The sequence below is a fragment of the Lissotriton vulgaris genome, chromosome 5, assembly GCF_964263255.1.
Source record: "Lissotriton vulgaris chromosome 5, aLisVul1.2, whole genome shotgun sequence".
Taxonomy (NCBI): Eukaryota; Metazoa; Chordata; class Amphibia; order Caudata; family Salamandridae; genus Lissotriton; species Lissotriton vulgaris.
In genome coordinates this window covers 741,222,812-741,250,097 of record NC_141693.1, presented here as the reverse complement: position 1 = coordinate 741,250,097, position 27,286 = coordinate 741,222,812, and the positions used below count along the sequence as shown (strand labels likewise).

The window sequence follows — 27,286 nt, the reverse complement described above, 5'->3', positions numbered from 1 at the left end:
ATCTTTCTATATTTCTTCCTTCGTGCCTTCATTTTGCTGATTCCCCACTCTCATGCCCTTTCTTTCCAGCGTTTTGTTTGAGAGCTGCATCTTTCTCACCCATCTTTTTGTCTGGCATCCACCGTTCTGTCTGTCTGTTGCTCATTTTGAGGTTTCAACACCTCATGCTGTTTTCCCTTCTCTCTGTCTTACTAAATCTCCAGTTGCTTCCATACTCTCCTCTCCTTTGCTTTCTTATCGTCTGCCTTCCCCTATTCCTTTCTCTACTCTTGAGGACACTTTCCATTCACTTCAACTTACTTTCTCTCTGTCATTTCACTGTTTTTCCTGTACTCGCTGTCTCAATATTACCTTTCCTTATTCCTGCCCCCTTTCCTGTATCTAACTCTATCTCCTTCCTTTCTTTGCCTTCTGTTGTATTTCTTTTCTTATTGGTTGGTCTCGCCATCGTATCATGCAGCTTCTGTTCGTCATCCTTTTTTTAATCTCACGTTGATATTCTGTATTTACCCAGGTGCTGGAGATGTTATTGAAGGGAATAACAGAAAGAACAGTGACAAGGTATATCTTTACTTTTTTTTACATTATGTTCATATTTTGGTGTTTACATTTATTTAAGCAACCGGTAATCTTCAAAAGTACAAGTTAGTGACCTTAGTAATTCTTGTAATCTTAATTTACCCCTCAGCCCCAGAATCTAGGGCACAAAGTCTGAAGGTTGAAGTGAAAAAAATCTTTAAATTTAAAGCCTGGGTGCATGTGGGCACACACTGCTCACAGACGTTATCCCTACACCCACCACCACGCCTGTCCTATTCAGAACATCTAGATATGAGAGAAGGCACAAAAGAGACATCATTGGATTGTAGTCGCTCATCTTGTCATATGGAGTAATTCTGTAGTCGCTTATGCGTGATGGATTCAACAGAACTCAAGACTAATATATTCTCTCTCCTAAATCATTTTCAGTTGCATGTACTTTTTTCTTTTGGATAGATTTCACATGAATGGTAAAATTGTAAAGAAATGGATAAAAAAAAATACCCACTAATCACTCTTGCAACAGGTGTGTTATACTGACCATTCATTGTATTAATGCACAGTAGCTTTATCTTGTTACAGCGAAGGGAATCATACGACTGGTCTTGTCTCGTGTTAACTCACGATTTTTAAATAACTGTGCAAAGGCACAAGAAACAGTTATTACCGAACAACTTAAAAGGCGAGGCAGAATTCCAGAATGTAGGTGCAAGGGGTCGTTTAAGAATTAACAGCAGTTTCACAATCCAAACAAATCTAAATCTCCCCAACTAATCTCTAACCTGAGTCCTCCGAAGATGGTGCTGGAAGAGGCTAAAGAAGAATTTGACTGATGCAGGGAAATTCTCTATAGTGATGGTGCAGAAAATGTTCCAAGATGTTCCAAAAGCTGAAAGCTCATGAGAAGATGAATCAGCATCCGACTTGAAGATTGTCTCAGCTGGAAAACCAGGGCCATAGGTGAAGAGCAGAGGCCAAGTAGAGGCTTCCTCTCTTGAACAGAACAGAAAGGAAAGCCAAGCACTTGGCCCCGGGTGTGGATGATTTTGTAGACTGCTGGATCCTCAAACCTAAAGTGGACCCTAAAATATTGGGATCCTCGAATCTTACAGTAGATCATAAATCACGGACCCTCATCTCCTGCAGTAGATCATTGAATGCCACTGTAACCTGCCTCTCATATAGGACATGCTGTCCTGGCTTTTGGGGTGCCCTCAGGGGCACAGAATTGACTACGCAGGGGACTCGCAGCTAGGCAGCACATGTGGCAGCCGTAGTTCTGGGCAGCATCACAACTGTCACACCAGCGCAGACAAAATCTTAATTGGCAGAGCTCTAGCCATGTGATGGAAAGCATGGCCAATCATGCCCAGGCACAGAGGTGAATGGGAGAGGGGTTGAGCCCCACTGGCAAACCTTGACAGTTACTTGCTCCTTCTCCTTTGGATCATGTATTTCAGTAACCTTTGAGCACTGCATGCTGGTTGGTCATCAGGTGGAATACGGACAACAAGAGATATAAGACTATTGTGACGACCTTGTGTTGCTCCTACATGTATTACACCCTTCTCCAAATTTGGTTTGAATTTTAAAGCATCATAATGTGGGGGAGTAGAAGTGCCCAGCGGTTGAGCTGAATATACATTTTAGAAAGGCTTGGCTTAGACGCCTGGTTTCTTTGGAGATGACCTAGAGTATGAGGATGAATACCAATTTTACTTCCCAATGGCCTTCTTACTAACCAAGTAATGATTGAGAACCCTCCAGATTTCCAAACTGTGATGATTTATCCTGGCATTGGAAGAGGCATATGAAAAGCACTGGATCCTTTTTCTCCTGCTTCGCATGAAAACCCTATGAATAAATAAATAAATAAATAAAGGTACTGTTGGGACAGAAATGTGCCCTGAATGGTGTACAGATGTTTTTCCTTGTCTTCAGTGCCCGACTGCATGTATCCGGTATCCTGATTTTTGGCCCTTGCCTCACTCTAACCTAGTGTATGTGCCGAAACCTAGGCCTTTACCTTGTCAAGAGTAAGGTCGTGAATCTGTCATGTAACCCGGAGAGGCAGACCTAGCATGCTGTCATTATACTAACAGTGGATCCCTGTCTTTGTTGTGTGTTTAGTACATAGAGTGAGTAGTGCTGGCAGCATACCACATTTTTGTGAATCCTTAGTTGTGGCCTAAATCTTTTATAGGTGTCATTGAAGTGGAAGGCTTTTGGTTTAGTCATGTAATGTTCAGCTTCTACACGCATAGTTTGTGTCTTTTTTCATTTTGCATTTCATGCAGAGATAGGTTGCTCAACGTTGCACAATGTTTGGTAGGTATGGCTTAGCATAAAATCCTGTCGATGTTTGAAGTGTTCGTGCCTTTAATGCTCAGCTTTCACATGTTAGCATTGCATTGCATCTGCACCTCCTTGCATTCTGGAGAGCCCTGGGAAAATGTTTAATAGGGTCCTTGTGGTATTCCATGACTTGATGTCACTTGGAATTAGTTCTTGTCGTTTGGAATCTGTTCATGTCATCTAGAATGTTTATCCTTGATTTCTGATCCGTTGTTGAGAGGTCTGTCTAGGAAGATTACCTCCTTTAGCTGATTGTATGAATCTAATGCCGATGCAGGCGTTTCCCTGAACTATTTACATTTAAAAACTTAAGAAAGCTTACCTCAAGCTTCTCTGTTCTGTTCTCCGCTCGAGCTTGACGCAGTGCACTCTAGCATTCTGACACGCTGTGCATTCTGGTACTCTTACATCATCACGTTGAACAAGACGTCTATGGCGGCCATTTTTGTGAAGGTTGAAGCATTTCTTCCATCTTGATGCGATAAACTTCGCGACTAAAGGAAACAGTCAAGAAACATTTTTCTTGGAATATAAAAATCGCTTTTATCACTCTGCTGCAAGTCAACAACCACGGTGATTTGCACACCTGTTTCAAGACTTTGAATGAAAAATCGACTTTAGCAAATCAACAATTACGGTGATTTGCACACCAATTCTGTTACTATTATTTCTTTTTAAAGTATTTCTATTTTATTTATTCATTCGTTTTCTTTCAATTTCTCCCAGTTTTACAATTTTTTTTTTCTTTTTACAAATATGTCAAATATTGCTGCACCTCCACATTTTCTTCAAATTGCAGGTGATCCTAACATAGAATGGGATCTTTGGTATCCTATGTTTATTGCGTATGTAGAAGTTTTGGAAAAAGATGGATGTTCTGCAAAAAGGAAATTAGCTCTTTTGAGACATTGCCTTGGTGGTGCTGGGATTAAAGAATTTGATAATTTACCACCTTTAGAGGATGCTGGTGACATGGATGTTTTTGATAAAGCCGCTAAGCAAATGAAAATTCGCTTTGGTAGAAGAATAAATACTGTAATGGAAAGGTTCAAATTTTAATCTCGTGAGCAGAAGGCTGATGAAACAATTGAAGATTATGTGGCAGCATTACGTTCACTTGCTTGTACTTGTTCTTTTGAAACTATATCCTATGAACAAGTTCTTAGGTATCAGATTATGATGAAGACTAAAAGCAAAAAGATCCAAGAAAGACTTTGGTTAGGGACAGAGACTACATTAGCTGCAGTAGTAAATATAACAAAAGGTATAGAACATTCCGAATTATTTGTGTCTGAAATTAGAGGGAAAAATCAGAAAACACATGTTCCTGATATAGAAGTAGCTATCGTTAAAAGTCAACCTACTTCAAGTGTTTCTAGTAGTAAAACCAATTTCAAGAAAGAATATGTACGAAATGTTAATGAGAATAGAAGTTTTGTGAAAAGAGGTACAATACTTTGCTATAGATGCGGAAGTTCCAGACATGTGGGTAATTACAGAGGTTGTCCTGCTTGGGACAAAATCTGTGTAAAGTGCAAGAAAAAAGGGCATTTTGGTAATGTATGCAAGTCAGGACAGAAAATTATATATCACCTGAAGAAGAAGAGGTTCTTAATAGTTTGAACTGTATACTTTCTGTGGATGAGTGTGTTCAAAAGAACTTTCCTTCTTGTACAATTTTGATGGATGATAAACCCGTTGAAATTTTTGTTGATTCTTGTGCGTGGTACATGATTATTAGCAAGAATATTTTTGAACAATTGTGGTGCCAAAGAGAACTATTAAGTCCAGACATATATCCTGGTGGGTACACGGGACAAAAGATTGCTCTAGAGGGATTTTTCTGGGTGAAACTAACTTTCAAGAATTGGGACATCAGAGCAAAAGTTTATGTTGCTACTAAAGGTGTATCTATTCTTGGTTGGCCTCACCAACGTGGTTTAGGAATTAAATTGGATCCAAATGCAGATCCTCCGGTCTATGTTGATGAGCCTCGTTTTGAAAAGTCAATAACTGACTCCATGGTGAATTTAACCCTAGATGCATCTAACAGTGTTAGTTTCACTAAGAAGGTATTGGAGAAGTTTCCTGAAATCTTTAACGAGAAATTAGGAAAATATGTTGATTTTAAACACAAAATCAGTTTGAATGATAACGCTGTCCCTGTTAGGCATAGAGTGAGAAATGTTCCTTTAGCTTATAGGCCAAAATTAAAGGAAATGTTAGATGATTTGGTCAAAAGGAACATAATTGAGCCAATCGAATCATCCCCTTGGGTTTCGCCCATTGTGATATCACTTAAGAGCTCAGGCGAACTTCGCTTATGTGCGGATCTTCGCAGTCTTAACAAAGAAATTTGGATAGATAAACACCCCTTACCAAATATACATGAGTTAATTGCTGCATTATCTGGGGCTACTGTCTTTTCTTCCATTGATCTGGCTAGTGCTTACCATCATGTGGAGTTACATGAGGACTCCAGAAAATTAACTGCATTTGTCACTCCAGAAGGGATGTTCCAATATTTGCGTATGCCTTTTGGTTTGGCGAGTGCAGCCTCTGTTTTCCAGCGTCTAATGAAAGAGTTATTGATGGAATGTAAAGGGGCTATAGCTTTCCAGGATGACATTTTGATTTTTGGGAAAGATAGCATTGAACACGATGAGAATTTAGTTTCTGTTTTAGAAAAAGTTAGATCTAAGGGTCTTACTTTAAAACTTACTAAAGGCAAGTTTAGACACGATAAAGTTGAGTACTTAGGCCATGAAATTACGAAGGATGGTATCAAACCCAAGGTTAACCATGTTCAGAGTATTGTTAATGCTTCTGCACCTAATTCAAAAGAACAATTACTTTACTTTTTAGGTTTGACTGAATTTTATGGTAAATTTGTAAAAAAGTATTCAGACATTGTACATCCTTTGAGGACTTTACTAAAAAAAAAATGCTAAATTTGAGTGGGGCAAGGAACAACAGGAATCTTTTGAAACCTTGAAATGCAAAATTGTTGAGGCTCCATTCTTGAGGCCATACTCAGTGGGTAAAGAGTGCATTGTCTATGTTGATGCGAGCAACGTCGGTTTAGGTGCCGTATTAATGCAGAAAGATAGGTCTGGTGAGTTTGTTGTGTCGAATGCTTCTAGAGCTTTACGTGACGCTGAAAAGAATTACTCAACTATTGAGAGAGAGTTACTTGCCTGTACTTGGGCATCTCAGCACTTTAGACAATTTTTGTGGGGAACTAAATTTTCTTTGAGAACTGATCACAAACCTTTGATCACTATGTTGTCTGCAGGTGGTGGAAGAGTACTTACTGCTCGTTTAGCAAGGTTGGCAGCCAAATTACAAGAATACCGTTGTGAGGTTGTGTATGTTCCAGGACGCTTGAATGTTAATGCGGATTGCATGTCACGTTTTCCTGCGAGTGTAGCTGTTGGTAAAAGTGTTGAATGTGATGTTGCATACTCTTTTGCGGATGTGAATGTGATTTTAAGTCAAGAGGGTTCTTTTGTTTTGTCCGAGAAAGATTGGTTAGAAGCTATGAACAATAATGAAGTTTTGAACTTGGTTAAGCAGTTCTTGATCAAGGGTTGGCCTGAAGAGAGGAAACTTTCTGGTGAATTGGCGTCATTTTACAAAGTCAGAGATGAATTAATGTTGAGTCAAGATATTATTGTAAGATCTGATAAAATCATTCCTCCATTGAAGCTAAGGGAAACTATTTGTAAGTTAGCCCATGAAGGACACATGGGTATGTCTACAACTAAAAGGAGGATTAGGGAACATTACTGGTGGCCTGGTGTTGATTTTATGGTGGATAATTGGGTTAGGAATTGTTCTCCTTGCTTGTTGAGTGACAAGTCTGTGAAGAGTGTTACTGTTGTGACGACTCCTATTGAGTATGCCAATGGTCCTTGGCGGAGACTGGGAATTGACATCATTGGACCTTTCAATTATCAATCTGGAAAAGAGTTGTTTGCTTTGGTCCTAATTGACTACTTTTCAAAATGGCCGGAGTTGAAAATTGTTGAGAGAACTTCTTCTGAGTATGTGATTGAATTTCTTGATGAAATATTTGCAAGGGAAGGTCTTCCGGAGGAACTTATTTCGGACAATGGTCCACAGTTCATTAGTAAAGAATTTTAAGATTTTCTTAGTAAATGTGGAATTGTACATAAAAGAACCTCAAATTACTTTCCACAATCTAATGGCCAAGTTGAGAGGTTTAACAGGGTCATCAAGGAATCTTGTCAACTAGCTGTGAAGAGTGGTTTGAAGTGGAAGAAAGTTCTTCAAACGACCTTGTTGACTTATCGTTTGTCTCCTAATTCTGTGACTGGTTTATCTCCATTTGAATTGTTACGTGGGAGGAAACCAGGTTCTCGACTTTTACCTTGGTGGTTAAAAGGCAATTCTTCTTATGAGGTGGATTTTAAAGAGCTGAGAGGCAAAATTGGAAAATACCAGGAAAGGATGGTTCAACATATTTCCAAGAAGAAGTATAATGCCTGTAAAATTAAAATTGGTGATTTTGTACGTGTGAAATGGGGCGGATTATTGCACAGGAAGGTATCTAAATGGTCTGATTCTGTTAAGGTCATTGAGATTTTTAGCAAAGCTGTTAGAGTGGAAGGAGGGAAAATTTGGAATTTGAGAAGAATCTCCTTATGCAAGACTACTGTTGTTCCTTTCACTCAAAAGATCACTTTGCCAGAAAAGCATGTTTCAGATCATAATTCTGATGGCTTTTGTGGCACACATTAGGTATATGACAACCTAGAAGATAAGTTTGTAAATAACTCTGATGTAGTGATAAATTCTGATGTTAGGTCTAATCCTTGTGTTGAAGCTGATATTCCTTCTTCTTCGAACGTTGATTGTGAAGAATTTTCCTTAAGACGCAGCGAACGCGTAAAATGCGTTCCTTCAAAATTTAAGGACTATGTTAGAACTTAATTTCTTTTTCTTGTTTTTTTTTTACTTTTAATTGTTTTTTTTCTTTGGGATTTTTTTTTTTTTTTTGCTATTTTTTTAAATTTTTTTTTAAAAGGGGGGAGGTGTGTTGTATTCCATGACTTGATGTCACTTGGAATTAGTTCTTGTCATTTGGAATCTGTTCATGTCATCTAGAATGTTTATCCTTGATTTCTGATCCGTTGTTGAGAGGTCTGTCTAGGAAGATTACCTCCTTCCTACTTGTGGTTGTTAAGCTGTTCTTCTATGGAATAAATCTACCTGGAACCTACTTCCTGTGTGGTTGCAATTTCTACAGTCCTTAGTGTTGTTTTTACCATTGCTTGCAGAACATTCTGTGCTCTAGCAATTAAGACTTCATCATGGCACATACAGCGATTAATTCAACAGCTCATTTAATTACAAGCCTCATATTTACAAATAACTTTCTGACTGTTTGACACATCCAGCAAGGCATGCGCCAGGACACCAAAATGAGAGATGCCATTTTCAGTTCTGGTAGTGTTGGAAGCTGGCTCTGTATATACTATACCAAAGTGAGGTATATTGTGCACAGAGTCCAGTGGAACCCCAAAGGTAGGCAGCGATAAAATTAGATAGCACCTTACTCTCAATTTGTGGTAGTGTGGCCAAGAAGTAAGGCTGTATCAGAAGGTAGTGTTCAGCATTTGTTGTACACACTCAAACAGCAAATATCACACACTCAAAGACTGAACTTCAGACCAATTGGTTTTGTATAAAAATATTCTTTTAGTTATTTTATTTTCTAGAACCAAGCAAGCCTGGCACAGGTAAGCAATACATACTTAACAGTAGTAATGCAGTGTGAAAACAGTTTGAATTGCAATTGTATATGCTCTTTGATATGATTACAGTAGAGCTACTTGTTATGCAATGCTTTTGAAATACTGTACATATACTTTGTATTGGCTTTTTTGTAGGATGTCAAGTAGATTACTTTACAGATTACTTTACGTACACAGTGCAGTATACCTGGATCTTGCACTGGACATTTCCTGTTAACAGGTAAGTAAAAGCATTTTGGCTATTTAGTTACAGTTTTAAAGGATTTCTTAGATTTTCCAACTCCACACTTAAAAGCTTTTCAAAGAAAAACAGTCAGTGTTATCCTACGGAGGAATATAGAGTTATCGGTTCAAAGGTAAGTATTCAATTGTGGGAGTTGGTGTTCTGGGGGTAGACTCGGGGGTCTGCCAGGGTCAAGAATGCACTCTTATTACACCCTCGGCGGCACTAGGGCGGCCGGGTGCAGAGTGCTGAGGCCCAAATGTTATCCAATGGGGGATAGGGGGCCTCCGGTTGGTGGCTGCTGACTAGCAGGCCACAGGGTTGTGGGAGCAAAGTTCTTGGACTTAAGCTCAGGGCAAATGGGGGTTCAAGCCAACACAAAAGGTGCACCCTCAGCGGCACTGGGGTGGCCGGGTGCAGAGTGCTGTTTTGAGGTCTGGGGCACTCTGGCTTTCAATGAGGAGTCGCCGGTTTGCAAATGCACTGCAGGCTCAGGACGAAGGTTTTCCGGCTGCGACCACCACTTGGAGAGGTAATTTGGGATGCTGGGGGTTGGTTAGGCACCGTCGGTTGGTCCACCCAGGGCAGTGGGGCGTCAGGTGCAGGAGTGCCTTTTAGGGTTGGATCTTCTTACCAACTCCTGGTCGTGGTTGGGGGGACCTTCCAGTTTGAGGCTGCAGGCTTCGTCTGGTGGCTTGAGGCAGGTCAGGGGTAACTGGATATCAGTTCAGGATCGCCGGGGAGACCCTCTTGGTGTTGGGCCACCCAAACTCGGCTGTGGGAGTCGGGTGCAGAGTGGTGCAGACATGCGGACTTGGAGTCTGTTGTGGAACAAATCCGGTGCTCACAGGAGACAGAGTATTTTCATTTGAAGGCAGGGCAGGTCTTCAGGGTTCTTGAGGCTGCTGGCTGCGGGACACACCAGAGTTTCGCTTCCACAGGTTCAAGGTGGGGACAGGCCAGCTGGGGCCAAGTTAGTGGGCATCCTCCTCTTGAAAGCTTCAGCACAGCTGTTCGTACCTTCTTCTTATTTTCTTCTTCTGGGTTCTTGTCTGAGGAAGTAAAGTTTAGGGCTTCCCCTAAATACTAGATTTAGGGGCGTTGCAGGTAGGTAAAAGGATGGGACCAATGGGTCTCTTCCCTGGGGTGGGTACACCTCCTATTATGCCACCCTCCAGTGGGAGGGGGCATGAGCCTTTCCCTGGTTGGAATAGGTCCCCCCATCTGCAAGATGACGGGGACTGAGAGTTGTGCTTCACCTCGCCTCCCCCACCTGAGGGGCGGAGTTGCCAGAGGTAGGCCTACCTCTCTTCCTCACTTGTTTATCCCGCCGGTTCTCCCGCAAAAAAGTGGGGGTCAGAACCAGTGGGGACGAGTTGCTGAAAGCAACCAGTGGCCTGGGGAAGCTCACAAAGACGGCAAGACTTTGAAGCTTCCCCTTCGTGGACCCTGCCCATCCTGTGGGAGGAACCTTGGCACCTCTTCCCAGGGTGTGCATTGTTTCAGGCCCCGAGAACAGCAGGCTCTCGACCCAGGGGTCCAGAAACATGTCTGGTGGTGTCAGCTGAAAGTAGCCACTCGGCCTGGACACTAGTGGTAGGTTGTTGTTAAGGGGGCATCTCTAAGATGCCCTCTGTGTGCATTTGTCATTAAATCCCACACTGGCTTCAGTGTGGGTTTAATGTGCTCAGAAGTTTGATACCAAACTTCTCAGTTTTCAGTGTAGCCCTTATGGTGTTGTGGAGTTCGTAATGACAGACTCCCAGCACCATGTACTCTTAATGGCAGCACTGCACTTACAATGTCTAAGAATCTACTTAGACACTGTAGGGGTACAGGGCTCATGTACCTGTACCCTCACCACTGATATAGTGCAGCCAGCTAGAGGGTTGACTGATCTATGCCAGTGCAGTGGGTTGTAGGCATGGCCTACAGGGATGTGTGCCATGTCAACTCTTTACTTTGTTCTGCACAAAAACACGCAGCCTGCAAAGGCAGTGTGTGAGTATAAAGGTACAGGGCCTCTAAGGGTGGCACAATAAGTGCTGCAGCCCTTGGAGGTCTGCCCTGGTCACAGTGCCCTGGATACCTGTGGTACCATTTACCCGTGTCTGACCTGTGGCCAGAGATGCCAATTGGGGTTTGTTTTCAGAGAAGTTTTTAGGGAAAGAACATAGGCCCTGGGCACCTGATTGGCAGGAGCCCAGGGCACACTCAGTCAAAGCGCATCAGCAGTCCAGCAAAAAGTGGGGGCAACCATGCAGAAAGAAGGCACTTTCTCAAAGGTAGTTCCTGTAGAGATAACTTTAAAATGGCATCCTACTTGTCCTCTAAACCCCTACAACTCAAGTAGCATGGGCACAAACTGTGTTATCTTTTTGTCGGCAACTTGTCTTCACACCACAGATTATTTCAGTATTTAAAAGAAATGCACTACGGCTTGGCAGTGATGGCTGGCTAGACACCCCCTACCCTCCCCGTCCTTGTGCCACATGTTCACCTTATCTTCGCTGCAGTAAAACCGGCATCATAATCCCACCAATACATTTATTCCCGCATCCTTCTTTGGAAGACTCCAGAGAAAACAAAGCGGGCTACACCATCCTTTCCTAGCCTAAAATTGCACATTTCGCTTGCCATCTATTTCTTGCACTGGCTCACGATTAAAAAGGAACACCATAACATACCTGAAACAGTGTTGACCAAGAACTGCATGGACACATCTGTGGCTATCTCTGCATATATTTTGCATTTGGTCAATCTCTATCAAACTGATTGCCATGTGCCTGACAAAGGAAGGACATCTTGAAAGTTAATTCTCTCCACATATCTACCTTTCACATTAGAACGGACTCTCATTCACTTCCAACTTGAAGACACAGTCTTGCACTTATGTGAAGGATTGAAAACAATGTGTTAGCCTCGAGTGCCATAGCTACTTACTGGTTTAAACAATCCAACCAAAGACACCTGTACCCTCCAATATTCCTGTCTTCGAAGGGCTCTGAAGAGCCTGACAAGCTGTGTGAAAACTGTACAGCGCCTGAAATACAGTATATGAAAAGCTTTTTTTGTAATGTATAACCCATTTCATTTTCCAAATGTATAGTTTTAAACTGTTAAGGACTGACTACAACCCATATACCTGCATTGCTGTACGTGGGCTGACTAAGGTAATTTGAGAATTGGTCAGAATGTAGCCAATGCAGATTGTGGTCTGTGTGTTCCCCAACAGAAAAATTATATTCTGTTGGAACAGTCTGGAAAAATTGTGATTTATTTATTTTGTGAGTAGCTTGAGGTCACCAGCCTCCGGGTCCCTTCTGTTTTGGCGAATTAAAAAGCAATATAAGTGCAGAGAGATCATGCAAAACATGAATCCCAGAGGGTTTATTCACTGTACGTTCTGCGGGGGAAAAAGATGTTGAGCGGTGCTGTAAGTTAATTTCTACTACATGTAGGCGGGGTGCTGCAAGAAGATGAGTAGAGAACGTTTTTGTTTGTCTTGTCTAGTCCTATTCTTGTGTGAGATGATCTATTGGGAAAGGGATAGCTAACATGTGAAACGTGATTGAAGAACCAGTTTGTCTCTGTCCTCTCTGGTTATTTCTTTTATCTTGGGCAATGGACAAATATGGCTGTGATTGTATCAATCTGTTCTCCTCTTCTGCCAGTGTGAATCTAAACAGAGTCTGATTTCTTTCTTCCAGTTTCTTCTTTGACCCTTCAGTATACTGTACTTGTTTTGGGGCAGTGAAGTGGAGGAGGGTGCCTGTTGTCTGCCTTTGGAAGCCTGCTTGTGTTTAACTGTCCTTTTCTCTTTTCTTCTAGGTGTATATCCTTGAGGCGGATCCTTGTGGGTTCTGCTTGATAATAAATAATGTAACATTTCAAGAACACTCCAATCTCACACCCCGAAATGGGTCTAACATAGACTGTGAGAAATTACGGAATCGGTTTGCATCCTTTCATTTTGAAGTTCTAATTCGTGAAAATCTGACTGGAAAGGTAGAATCTAAAAATCTTTCTTATCTTTGTGGTATCCATGTTTCATTTTTGTCTGTTTTACAATCGGATTCTTATATTTTCTTGTTTAGGAAATCCACAAGGAGCTACAGACTTTGGCAGCAATAGACCACAGTCACCTGGATTGCTGTGTGGTAGTGATTCTTTCTCATGGTTGTGAGGTAGGAAGTTTGAGCTAGCTCATTTGTGTGTACACACACACACACACACACACGCGCTGTCACACACTCGCACATTCGTGGAAAATACATTTTCTTGAGCTATTGTCACACAGCTGTGTATTTGAATCGTATGAATTGTTTATACAAGACAGCCTGTTCATCATAGCTTAATTATATGAAGATACAATAAAGGTACCTCCATAGATTGCACAAACTGCTAGAAAATACATAATCTATACGTATAATGAAAAGCTGCCTAAAATAATTGTAAGTTACTCATTTTTGTGAAAGTAAAAAATTGTTACGCCTCCACCTGAAATGACTTCGTTTTTTGCGCAATTGTTTCACGTACATTACTGTGATTTTAGTGAGTGATTGTTACTTGTTTTAAAAGCCAATTCTGAAAACACTGTAGTGCTCTCACTTACAGGCCTGATATATCTATCTGAAAGAAACAGGTTAGTATTAGATTCATTACCTTAGAATATCCCCAGGCGTCAGACTGGATCTGGAAACTTTTGCGTAGCAGTACCCTTGTGCGTCGGTAGGCGTTGTCTGCGGCTCCGCGTCCGTTGTTGGCGTCGGGATGATGTCGCCGGAGTACTTAGACACCGCCCTTGCGCGCTGACGTCAGTTCTTCCTTTTTCCGCGCCAGCAAGCGCCGATCCGGAAAAAGTGGTACCTTTTAGTCATTTTTTGACTACATTTTTTCGATCATTTTTTATCACTTTTCGAAGTCGTACGACTCCGACGGTGCCGGTAGGGATGCCCGGGTTCAAACCCTGTGTCGACTGCAAACAACTGATGTGGTTACCGACCCCCATTGCCGGTGTCTACATTGCCTGGGGCCCGACCATGATGACAAGTCGTGCCCCGACTGCCGGGCCTTGACGTCGAAGGCTAGGCAGGAGCGGTCCAACAAGGGCCTCGAGCTTCGGCAGTCGGCCCCGCGCCGTTCGAGGTCCCGGTCCGGTAGGAGGTCGAGGGACCGGTCGCAGGGCCGGAGTCATCACAGCTCCGGGAGTCAACACCACTCCTCGGGCTCCAAGTCCTCAGGTAAGAGGCACAAGAAGTCGGAGAGGCGATATCGCTCTTCTGACTCCCCCCGACGCTTGTGCGACACGGCCGACGGTTTGGGCGACACCGCCCACGCGGCTCCACCGGAGCCGCAGGCGTCGCAGCCTGCTCCATACCCACCGGGGCAGAACGCGACGCCAGAGGAGGTCGATGCCTTCCTCGCGGCCATGAGGTCGCTCTCTCCTCCGTCTGGTTCCACGGCGCCTTCGGGCCAAGCAGCCCCGACTGGGAGCCCAAGCGGGCCGGGTGCTTCGGCCCCGGCGCCGTCGGGTGCTTCGGCCCCGGTGCCGTCGGGTGCTTCGGCCCCGGTGCCCCAGACCCCGGACCCCAGAGCCGTTGGCCAAGGGGGCCATCAAGCGCGTTCTTGGGCCAGAAGTATGGTGTGGTTGTTATTCCCACTACTTTCTGGTTCCCAAGAAGGGCAAAGGGGGCCTACGCCCTCTCATGGACCTGCGGAACGTCAACGGCTTCCTCCGGAAGTAGAAGTTCAAGATGCTGACACTGGCTCAGGTCTTAGCTGCCCTGGACCCGGAAGACTAAATGGTAGCGTTGGACTTGGAGGATGCTTATTTTCACATCCCCGTCCTGCCGGCCCATCAGCGCTACCTGCGGTTCATGGTAGGCCACGAGCACTTTCAGTTTACCGTGCTCTCCTTCGGCCTTACCAGCGCCCCACGGGTGTTCAGGAAAGTGATGGCGGTGGTCTCAGTTCATCTGCACAGGTTAGGGGTTTCAGTCTTCCCCTACCTCGACGACTGGTTGTTGAAGGCGGGCTCGCCCCAGACAGTCGTCAGCCACCTCCAGACTACGGTCGACCTCCTGCACCTTCTGGGGTTCTCCATCAATGTCCTGAAGTCGCAACTGTGTCCCTCAAGGGAGCGGTTCTAGACTCAGCGCGGTTTCGGGTTTATCCTCCCGAACAGCGGGTTTGGGATATTCAGGCTCTGATTCCGATCTTTCAGCTGTTATCCCGAGTCGCAGTCAGGTTGACGCTGTGGCTTCTGGGGCTGATGGCCTCCTGCATCCTTCTGGTGCATCACGCCAGGTGGCGGATGCAGGCTCTGCAGTGGGACCTGAAGTTTCAGTGGGCTCAGCATCAGGGCAACTTGTCTGACCATGTCTTGATCTCGGAGGGCACTGCAAGACAGTTGCAGTGGTGGCTCACGAACCGCGATTGGGTCAGCGGCAGATCCCTCTGACTACCACGAGCGGAGCACGTAGTTGTGACGGACGCGTCCCTCCAGGACTGGGGGGGCCACATGGGAGAGGCGGAGATCAGAGGCCTCTGGCCTCTGGCGGAGTCCCGGCTCCATATCGACCTTCTGGAGCTGCGGGCGATCCGGCTTGAACTGAAGGCATTCCTCCCCTCTGTCCGGGGGATTGTGGTGCAGGTGTTCAAGGACAACACCACCGCCATGTGGTACTGCAACAAACAGGGCGGGGTGGGGTTGTCGACCCTATGCCAGGAGACTCTGCGCCTCTGGCAGTGGCTGGAACATCAGGGCGTGACCCTGGTGGTTCAACACCTGTCAGGGTCCCTGAACGCCAGGGCGGACTAACTCTGCCGTCGGTGCATGATGGATCACGAATGGCATCTGAACTCGGATGCGGCGCAAGGCCTCTTTCAGCAGTGGGGAGAGCCTTGGTTAGATCTATTCGCCACAGAAGAGAACGCGCAATGTCATCAGTTCTGCGCGTTGGAATTTCCAAGGCGGCACTCGCTCGGAGACGCTTTTCGTCGCGAGTGGAGCTGCGGTCTGTTGTACGCCTTTCCGCCTATACCACTTCTGCCCAGAGTGCTGAAGAAGATCAGGCGCGACCGAGCCGAAGTCATCCTTGTGGCTCCGGACTGGGCACAAAGATACTGGTATCCCAAGCTTCTCAGCATGTCTGTCGATCCACCGATTCGTCTGCCTCTTTAGGAGTACCTTCTGTCTCAGCAACAGGGGACGGTTCTTCACCCGAACCTGTCCAGTCTCCACTTACATGCGTGGAGATTGTGCGGCGGCAGTTGAGGCCATTTGACTTGCCTCCTGCAGTCTGTAATGTGATTCTGGCAGCCAGGTGTCCCTCCACAAAATCGGTATACGCCAGCAGGTGGAACAAATTTGTGGCATGGTGCACAGCTAAGGCTGTGGATTCCCTTTCTGCCCCTCTTTCAGAGGTTCTCCTCTTTCTCTTGCCCAGCAGGGCTCTGCTCTAGGCACTCTGAAGGGCTACCTCTCTTCCATTTCTGCCTTCTTAAGGCTCCCTGATCCGCCCTCTTTGTTCAACTCCCCAGTTGTAAATAGGTTTTTAAAGGGCATCACTCGTATGTTTCCTCCTGTTCCTTTTGTGATGCCTCAGTGGGACTTGAACCTTGTTCTGACTTATCTGATGTGCGCTCCTTTCGAGCCTCTTCATAACTGTCCTCTTCGTCTCCTTACTCTCAAGACTGCATTCGTGGTTGCCATCACCTCTGCAAGTTGAGTGAGTGAGCTCCAGGCTCTTTCCTCTAAACCTCCTTTCCTTTCTGTCCATCCGGACAAAGTTGTGTTGCGGACGCGACCCTCTTTCCTGCCCAAGGTAGTCACAGCCTTCCACATCGGGCAGTCCATCACCTTGCCCACCTTCTTTCCACCTCCGCATCCCTCGAAAGAGGAAGAGAGGCTCCACCGTCTGGACCCAAAATGTACGCTCTCATACTATCTGGATCGCACATGCAAGTTCCGGATGGATGACCAACTTTTTGTTGGGTACGTGGGCGCTAAGAAAGGTCGGGTGGTGCACAAACAAACCATCTCTCGTTGGGTCGTCTTATGCATCAAGGCGTTCTATTCTTTGGCTAAAAAGGAGCCTCCTGTTGGGCTGAGGTCCCATTCCACTCGGGCCATGGCGGCTACTACTGCCCTGGGTCGGGGTGTCCCGTTGCAGGACATCTGTCAGGCAGCTACGTGGGCCTCGCTGCACACGTTCGCAAGACACTACTGCCTGGACAGCCAAGTCCGGAGAGATGGCTTCTTTAGTCGTTCCGTTCTCCAGGACTTTCTGGTGTGATCATTGGTTCGCAGACTCACCACCGGGGTTGGTATTGCTGGAGTATCTATTCTAAGGTAAGGAATCTAATACTAACCTGTTTCTTTCAGATGCACAAGTTACTTACCCTCGGTAACGATATATCTGTAAGAAACAGCAGTTAGTATTAGATTCCTTACCGCCCCACCCATCCTCCCCGTTCTGCGAACCAATATCTAGGGTTAAGGTCATACCCTTTCAGGGCCCTAGTTTCATGGCAACAGTGGTGGTATTTATCATGGATCTGCGTTTCTGGCGCGAAAAAGCTGTGTATAAGAACTGACGTCCGCGCGGGAGGGCGGCGTCTAAGTATTCCGGCGACGTCATCGAAGCGCCAACGACTACGCCGACGACTGATGCGGAACCGCAGACTACGCCTACCGACACGCAAGCGTACTGCTACGCAAAAGTTTCCGGATCCAGTCTGACGCCTGGGGATATTCTAAGGTAAGGAATCTAATACTAAGTACTGTTTCTTCCAGATATATCGTTACCGAAGGTAAGTAACTTGTGCTACGAGAGCTCATGGTTGATCGTATTAGTTGCATTAAAGTGACGCCAGGAAGGTTTCCTCTGATCCCAGGAATTGGACGTTGCCTACACTGCTGGTGTTTCCAAACTTCTTCACTCTGTTTGGCATTTTAAGTGGTGATGATGATGTAACTCCATCATTCGGCGACAGAATCATTAGATTCTCCTGTGCAGCTGTCAAAGTCTCCAAGCAGTTGTTTCTCTTTTAGAGTGCGTTGGCTCCTGCATCCCTTGCTGGATTCATTTAAAATCCGCCTTCAACTGTTGAACAGCTTCGCCTTGAAGCCTCCCATCCCCAACCATCAAGCATCAGATGCAGTTTCAAGATTAAAATGCACTCACAACTTTGATGATGGAGGAAGTCCAATAACGACCTGACTTTTGTAACCTTCTCCACACCCAACTTGATTACACAAGTATTACAGGAACCTGTAAACCTTAGTCTTGTGATCCCTCCCTTCTGTAAGACTGTCCACATTCACACTTAATGACATTCGAATACATCTCTCCACCAAGTTGGCTATAACAATATATTCCCACCCTTCTCTTTTTATATCCCTCCCTTGACATGATTTTGGTCTCATTTCCAATTCAGACACTTCAACCATAAACTTCTAACTTGTCCGCCTTTAATCACTTCTTACCTCAGAGAAATCAGACACTGATCCTCCACCTTTATTGGCTGGTTGCTATTACTAGAATAATTACCAGTTTTTCATAGCTATGTTATGCTACCAAGCACATCATCCATAATCTGTGAATTTATGCATGTCTGAACTTCCCTGTATTAGCTTTTCAAGCAGAGGGGAACCGATGTTTTAAAGAAATGTAACCTGGCATTTTCATTGCTAGATTTACATAACAAAGTTTCATAGTCGATACTATCTCACAGAATTGATGCAAACTGAGGAGACACATACCGAAGAGGAGAGAGCATCTCTATTTAAATTGTAGACGTTTTGAGAAGCTGGCAGATTTGAGAGAGCTAGCGTGAAGTGTGTTTCAGAGGACAGGTTTCTGAGTATGAAATTATCTTTTGTTCGCATAGGCAGGGTTTAAAGGGTTCTAGTTACAGTGAGGGTGAATTTGTTGCGCATGTATGAGTCTTTTGTAGCGCATGTATGAGTCTTCATAAACTTAAAAGCAATGTAAGATAAAGCAGAGCCTTGACTTTCCTCACTGAGTGACTACCAGACAGTTGTAGTGCCCTGTTATTTTTTAAGGTCTATTACTACCACAGAGGTGAGATATGTGTGATATAGGCGTCTCTGAGAGGCCTGTAAGCAGACTTACATTGTTGTATAGTTATGAGCTAACCATAGAACACATGCTTAAGCCCTAAGTAATGCCAAACCAGTCGACTGATTTTTCTCCGGACGTGTAACTGTATGTAGATGTTCTTGTGGAGTTGAATCCTTGCATAGCCATATTTCCAAATCAATTATTGTGTCTTACAGGAATTGAGAAGCGGCTTTTGGTTATGCCTTTAGTGCTAACCTTACATGGACTCCAAGTACGGCTTCTCTTTCAGGGAGATTATGTAATTATGTAATAACCTGCACCCTTTTATACAATTGTCAGTATTGCTGATGTTGTAGATTTCAGCATTCAAAGAACTGGTTGACTAAACAATCCGGTGTGAAATAAGGTCTGTCATTTGCCCATTAATACCCGTACACTATGCTGAACGATATTTGATGAATTGGGGGAGTTTTATTCATGTGAGAGTTAGCAGGGATCCCTACGGCACCAGACATAAGCAAATGTTGCAATAAAAATCATTGTATCCTCTTAGGAAAGTTTAGAATTATCTATTCCCCACACCACCAATCTTGATCACAATGTCCCCAGACACTGCCTGATCCCCCTTGCTTAAAGCTGCCAATTGCACCTCACAAATGTTAAATATCAGGATCAAAGCCCTTTGCACCATATGTAATTAGATTACACGATTTCGTACCTGGGGCCAGTGATTTCATTGTTGGTTCATGAGGTTGAATCATTGCCAGGATTTCTGGATCACCATGAAGTAAGTGAAACATTTTCAGTTAGATTCATCATGTGTTGCTTTATTTTAGCAATATTCCAAATATCTAGTATGGCTCTGTCCTACGTCAGCTAATGTTGGACACCTGTGTGCTAGGCTGATACCTGATAAGCATTGCAGAATTAGGGGAGCAGTACTCAATATATATTTTGGGGAAATTGCTATAAGGGAAGCATCTACAAAGAAAATTGATGGAAACAGAAGGGAAAGAGCCATCCATGGCATTCGTCTTTTTCGCAATCCTATCTTTACACGACCCTTGTTCGGTAGGCAGACTATGTTTTCATTAGAATGGCTCGAAACATGAATGCTCTTTATCAGTGGAAAAGTGGAACCCCTTTTGTAGGAAATTACCTGTTTTTGTATGATCACACCCCCCTACTAAATTTCGACTGATGCTGCTTATTTTTCAACTCTGTAGTGCCCGGAATCCAGCTAACCATGCCCCAGTTCATTTGCTCTCTTCCTCCCAAAACTGTATATACGATTGTCTATCCCCGAGTGGCATATTTAATTTGCCTCCAAGTCCCTAGTATATGGTACAACGTTTACGATGGGCTAGTAAGTTAAATGTCACCAGTGTAGTGCAGCTCGTGTTGTTCCACCACTGCGGAGACAAAGTGAAAACATGTCTCCCAGCCTGTCATTGCCGCCTAGTCAGGCAGCTTTTAAAGTAGCAACCTCAACATGGCAAAAGATCCTCCCCTGCCATGTCCAATCCCCTCCTTTTTTGTGCCTGTAAGTCACCCTTAAGGCAGGCCTTTTTAACCAAACAGAAGGGTGGCTCCTATTAAAAAGAAGGGCATGTTGAATATAAACTTTACAGGTCGTGACAGTGCAAATTTGAAATTGTCATTTTCACTATAGTAAGGCTGGTACTCCAATTGGCTAACATGGAGTTACACTATCTGCTGTGCTAAGTGCTAGTTTCCATTAGGACCACCAGCGATATTACCTCAAGGTACTAAATTAATGATTTTTAAAATGGACTCTTGCTATAATCGGATTTAAATTAACTTTTAATTAGAAGGCGACTTTAGAAAGTCCCCACTTTGTTGCTCAAACCTCTGATAGCCCTTCCTAACAATCTTCAGCATATTGGCACCCCAACTAACATGCTGCCCCTCTGCTAGGAATTGTAAAGAGTTGCCATGAACAGAGAACAAAGAGAAACCAATGATGTATCTCAGTGTGACCTCCTCTAGAATGATGACTAACAGGCAGTGGCCACAGATGAAGGCTTCAAAGCGGCTACTGCCTCAGTGAAGCAAATGCAAGTCACACCTCGCTAGGCCCACTCCTTTGTGCAGGAAGACTGGCTTGCATCTCCTCCATAAGGTGAAAATCTGTTGCAGAACTTGGTTTGAAGAACGAGTTGTTTAATATGCTGATTATGCCTTAGTGGTGTGCCTACAGCTTCTCAAAGGGGAAGAAGGCTTGTGCCATCTTGCTTTGGTAATAAAGAGTACCCATGGATTGTTTGGTGGCCAGGCCCCCTGAAAGTGGTGTAAAGTGGGAATGGATGCCTCTTGGGAACTATTTCCCCATTGACTAGTGAGGTGCCCCCTCCCACAAATGTGAAGATGGCTTAAAAGCAGCACCCCAGCCACACATTCCTCAGATCAGTACTTGACTGGAAAGAATACTGAAGAAGGACTGCCCTGCTGCTCCCTGGACCCAGTTGAGTGGAAGCCCCAAAGATTAGACTGCAGCTATGGCACCTGAGGGACCCAGAAGAGGGCTGTTCCTGCTGTGCCCACTCATGCAAAAGAGCTTCCCTTGTGCCAGGACTGAAGAAGTGACTCCAAGGGCTAGTTGGCTTGTCTCATTAAGCTTCAGAAAAAACTGAGGCAACCAGCATCCCTCGAGCCCAGCTGCCCAGGAATGCAGAATGCCACTGGACGCTGAAGTGCCTGCTGGAAGACCGAGTCCTGACCTTCCTGACGTGTCTCCAAGTCCATGCAACCCATAGCTAGAGTCGAAATGGACTCTGGTCCCTAGAAACAAAAGGTTTGCTTAACTGTAAGCATTTGCTGAGGCTGATTTAACCAAGAGAAAAGTTGACCAATGCCGACTGGACCCGCTTTGGACTCACCTGCTGCTTCTACTGGAGACGACCCCTGCCGCTCATGTATAGCAGAGTGGCCTCAAGGGACTCGCTGCATCTCTTCAGCTTCCTGGGCATCCTGTATCCTCGGCATCATGACTACTTCTTGGTTGGACCGTGGTAAAAGATAAAAGTGCACTGAGGACACCGAGACTGCTAGAGCTGGCAGATACTGTCTCCCATGACCTAAGTGGTTCCCGCGACTTGCTTCCAACTCGGTGTGGCCCATCCAGGAGAAGATTGGTGGTAGTTCTGGCCCATTTGCTAGATATCAGCCAAGCACATCATTTATTGTATATTATAGACTTTACTTACCTTTGAAAAATAATATCTCCAGTTTACCTCAATAAATTTTTGTGAATTTAGTGCCTATTTAAAGATAAAAAATACTCAATTTTTAGGTCTCGCCTAGGCAAAGGTTGCACTGTCTTTTCGAGACATGCTGTATTGAGGTATGTATTTGAAGCTTCACACACTCTCCTCCCATCTTTTAATTAGCTGTTGTGACTGTCCTATATAAATGTTGGTTTTTGATTTGTTAATAGGTTTATTAATCCCTCCTTAGTACCGCCCTGTCTTCAGTTGTTACCTCCCATAAGGACAGCCCATCTTACTTGTGTCCTTATACCCTAGCTTTCATTAGACGTAGGAAGCACTATTTAATTCATGCCTTGCCGAAGCAAACAGAACTGAGCGCATTGCAATGCCGCACGTGTGCTTTCACTTTAATAATGGTTGCTACTTATTTAAAGTGCAGCACACAGCACTTGTGAGATGCTTGCTTCGGCAATGCCAGCCACTTGTATATATCTACATTGCGCTAGGCTTGCATTTACTTTACCAACAGCTGCCCCTCATGATACAGCCCTCGCGTCCCGTTCCGAGAGTGCTGTGTGAGGCAGCAGCTATTCTCAATGTGACTCTGCATGGCGCCTGCAAATACAAACGAGCGGCTGTCAAACAACTTGAGCACAAAACAGCTGAACACTGGCTTCGGCAATGGCAGCCGCTTGTTTGTATTTGCAGTGCGCCATAAGCTCTTTAACTTTAAGAACAGCTGCCTTCCGTCACAGCACTCGCATTAGAAAGTGAAAGCGCGTGCATGGAGAACTGCAAATACAAACAAGCAGCCGCTATTGGCTGCTTAATAGAAAGGGAGCAAAAAAAAACGCAACTTTGGCAATGGCGGCTGCTAGTTTCTTTTGCTTCACTTTTTTTTAAGTAGGCATCCCGCTTTTCATTTACTTTACCTACCATTGGCTGTGTATGCTGAAGGGCAGGGCCTCCTTCTATAATGGCAGCATGCGGTCGGAGGTATTGGACTGCTGTGAGTTTTCTCAGATTCACGGGATGTTAAGCCCATGCCGGGACTCAAATATGCATTTTCGCAGCCAAGCTTTCTGTATGCCTATGGCACTATGATATTTTTCCCAGCAATATTTAAACTTGTCTGCATAAAAACCTTTCGACCCAAATTATTTTTTATTGTTGTGCAAAATGTAATCTTTTTTAAATGTCACAAAACGTAGTTGCTTTAAATATCACTGGCATCAGTGTAAGATACAGTTACACTATATGAACCAGTATTGTGGTAAGATCCAGCCCCTGAGGAAATAGAAATTTTACGTGGCCAATGTGTCCCCTGCGTGTACCCCACGTTTAGTGTATGTTCATGTCACCCATGCTCTACGACTCAGACCAAAAATGGCCCTCGCGGCAGAATTCTGTACAGTCTGAAGGCGAGCCAAGAGGTACTCTGGAAGTCCTAAGTATAGTACGTTGGCGTAGTCAAGCCTAGATCCGATCATTGCTTGCACAGTGATTCTCCTGTGGCAATGCGACAGTAGAGGAAGGAATTTCCTAAGCGTGCATAGTAGCCCAAAACATTGGCCAACTAAGGTGAGGATCTGAGGTTTAAAAGTGAGACCCTTGTCAATTTTCACGCCCAGGTTCTTAGCATGACCTTTTGTTTAAGTATAGAAATTCCGACAGGGTAATATTTTATTTACCACACCCCACGCAAATTACTGCTGACAAATGTGAATATGGTCGACAATTTTTTATGACGGACATATTCAAATATTTTTGACACAAATCTGTTATTGTGGCACTGGTACAACCAATGGCGCTGACCAATGAAAATATGGTTGATACGTCATTGACGGGATAAAGTGCTGTGTGTTAACTTTAAAATTGCAATGAGCTTTAAACATTAAACTTGTGAAAACAAGGCACATGTTAGAGTAATAAAGCCGATGAGCAGGTCACTACAGGCAGCTCTCTGTATACTTTCTTGAGTCCTGTGAAAGGAAACAGCCTGCCAAAAATCTTCCCTGGGGGTGCTTTCTTCTTCAGCCAGGCAAAGCCATTCAAAGAATGCAACATAGATAAAGTTTTTTGTAGTATCTTCATGTCATGTTCATAATGTTCCCTTTTACCTAGTTCCTAGCTGCTCAGCCAGTTTGAGTGTTCTGTATGGAATGTTGGTGTGATGGACATGTGTGGCATGCTTGGGTGCCTGGCTGTGATTGTTGACAGTTGGATGATGGGCTGAACAGCTTGCAGGATGCTCCTCGTGGTGTTACCACTGATCTTCTGGACTTAATAAACATCCTTCCAAGACACTACCTGGCTACGTCTACTTTGTCACCTCTAAGTATGGGACAATACCACTACATTTTGGTGATGAACTGGAGACTATCTCACGCTCTACAAGTGGTCATATGGAAGCTGCAGATGAAGTTTACAGGAGGTCTTCATGTTGGAATGAAGCGTCAGCAATTACAAGCGCAGGCATCACATGGAAAATAATCTAAGAAGTATTGGGTCACAAGAGACCACACAGACAGCTTCAGTAGACTTCAAGGAGGAAGTGTGGAAACTTAAGAATCTACAAATGAAGCAAAAGAAACTAGAGCAGCACGCCTCGCAGCACCACCAGTGTCATTTGTACCGGACAGCCCCAGCCCAGACGTGCTGTGCTCACCAACATCACATCATTTGGACTAACAAGAATTGTGTGCTGCATCTGACTCCAAAAAAACAAAAAACTGTTTGCCTCACAAATGGCGTTTCAATATTATCTAGGAGTATGTATGCCAGTGCTACATCAGTGCGGTGCTGGGATTTACTGTTAGCGTTGTGTTGTGACAATCTTGTGTCTTGGGAAGACACTGGGTACTGGACTTTCTTTTTCTTTTTTTTTTTCTTTTTTTTTTTAGGGCATTTGCTTTTTGCGTGTGTAATATTCTAAGCACGTTTGTCAACGTACTCAAAGTGGTCTTGGTGCCGGCGAATGGAGGTGCTCTTCAACCATGGTCAGACTTTGTGGTGAGTTAAAAAAATAATTATTCACTTGCAAGATCATGATTCCTGGACTGTTAAACAGTCAGTGTTCATTTTTAAAGCAGCAGCTCGAGCCGGCTAATGCGCACACAGCGTACCTCAACCCAGGATTCGTAGGGAGCAGCTAACGGATCTCCTGTGATGACGTGCAGCTTCGAGGGTGATGTCAATTGTGTAACTCCTTGGACGTGGTTTGAGCCACTCAGCGAGTGTAACCAATGCATGCTGCCTTCTTGGGGTTGGTGCAACTCTCTCTGAAAGCCTGGCAGCACTATTACGACACATTTCAGGCATGTGTGTTGCATTTTTTTTTAATTACTTCTTCAAGTCTAGGTCTATTGCAAACTTTATTTGTATTTCGCGGTGTTTTCAAGCCGCCGCAGCCCAATCATCATCGGTTGGTTTTTCAATACAAAGTCTCTCCAGTGGCTAGTTCTATTTGACGATATTGTGCACAACTCCTTATCGTGCATCACGATTTTTGAATAAAGGTACGCTCTGTCGTTTAATCATGTGGCAGCTTTTCAGTTTGTCTTTTCTGCCTCTCTAGGATTCATTTGTGTTGGCAGCATTTAACATACAGTACTTTGGAGTCTCAAAACCTGTTAAAGTATCTACTTGTCTGCAGTAACCAGTGTGCACTACTACAGTTTAATGGCTCTTGTGCTTGGACGTGAGGAACTGTTCAAGGAAGGGGCACAACATGCCTATACTTTATTAATTTTTGAAAAACAGTTCTCCTACTTTGTGTGAAAAGACGACTTTCCTGGGACGGTAAATTCATTCCTACAGTTGAAATACTTCAGCTTAGTGTAAGGCATGGAATCTCCTCTATTGTGAAGCAAAGGGAGGTGCTAAACAGCCCATCTTGCCAGGGTGGCTCCTTGCCTGAAAGAAATGCAAATGTGCGCAACTTGTCAATCTGCAAATCTAAAGGGTGTTGGGAAGCCGGCATTAGCTTCAACTGATGGAATCACTTCCTGATGACACACGTGTAGTTTTTGAGTGCCATTTTTAAGGGAGCGACAAGCTGAGGTGTGAAGTCTGTGCTTTTAAAAAGCAGTTAAAAAAAAAACTGTGCACCTTGCACAGTCTGGGTGTTACTAAAATCTATACATTGAAAGCCCTTTTTTTATCTTGAACCTTATTGTGCATTTTGTAGCAGTCTATCTTATATTGTGAAAAATGCAAATTTAAAATAACTTGCATTTTCACAGTTATTTCTGTCACAGACCAAACGGACGTTGAAGCACTAAACACAAGACACTATTCTCCACTGCACTAATCCGGATTCAATTCTGTGCCTTTCTGGTGGCAGTGCATTAACTAATAGGTTTCATGATATCTGGTAGTGCATTTCCCCACAGATCCTTTTAACTTGCTTTATAATTCATTGAAGTTATATGTTATTATATGTGGAGTAAAATGAAGGCGAAAAGACCGAAAAATATTTCAGAAAATTAGATTTTTTAGCCTCCCCTTTTAACCCCGTCCTAATGCTCACCAGTGCCTAATTTGTACTCCCCTACAGCTTGTCCAACCCATTGCCCCATCTCCACTGCAAATGATAGTAACAACACAACTACTACTAACCATCACACTCCTAAAAGTGTGACAATTTAGACTATTTCAGGTTTCCAAAGCTGTAAGAATGGCTTGGGCGGCAGGTAATAGTCATTTTAATGTATATTGAATAAATAATTACCTGTTGTTGTGGTCCTCTCCATACAGCGCCACCTTGTGGCAGACTGTTGGAAGCGCGGTGTTGACAATTAAGTGCACTTTGCCGTGCACCGGAAACCACCGGCTCAAACTAAGCACTGTTGCTTACTCACCCTGGCCCAACAGCGTCACAGTTCCTATACTTTTTCTAATGCACGTTGACCACTGTTTACTGCAAAGTATAGCACAAAAGAAATCTGTATGACTTGAAGGACTAGGCCGTAAAGGAATAACTGGATGATACTTACAGGTTTGAACGCAGAGCTACTAAAATATCTTGCAAAAACAACAATTGATGGACAGAATGCAGAACAATGT

At 44.2% G+C, this 27,286-nt stretch overlaps 1 protein-coding gene across 1 annotated transcript in view; it reads left to right on the top strand.

Annotated features, from left to right (window-relative positions):
- Positions 1-27,286, top strand: part of CASP9 (caspase 9) — a 186,284-nt gene that overhangs the window by 83,560 nt on the left and 75,438 nt on the right. Inside the window, exons 4-6 of the mRNA XM_086922176.1 lie at positions 515-561; positions 12,730-12,906; positions 12,996-13,085. Of these exons, the coding sequence (XP_086778302.1) occupies positions 515-561; positions 12,730-12,906; positions 12,996-13,085 (314 nt within the window). The remainder of the gene's footprint in view (positions 1-514; positions 562-12,729; positions 12,907-12,995; positions 13,086-27,286) is intronic.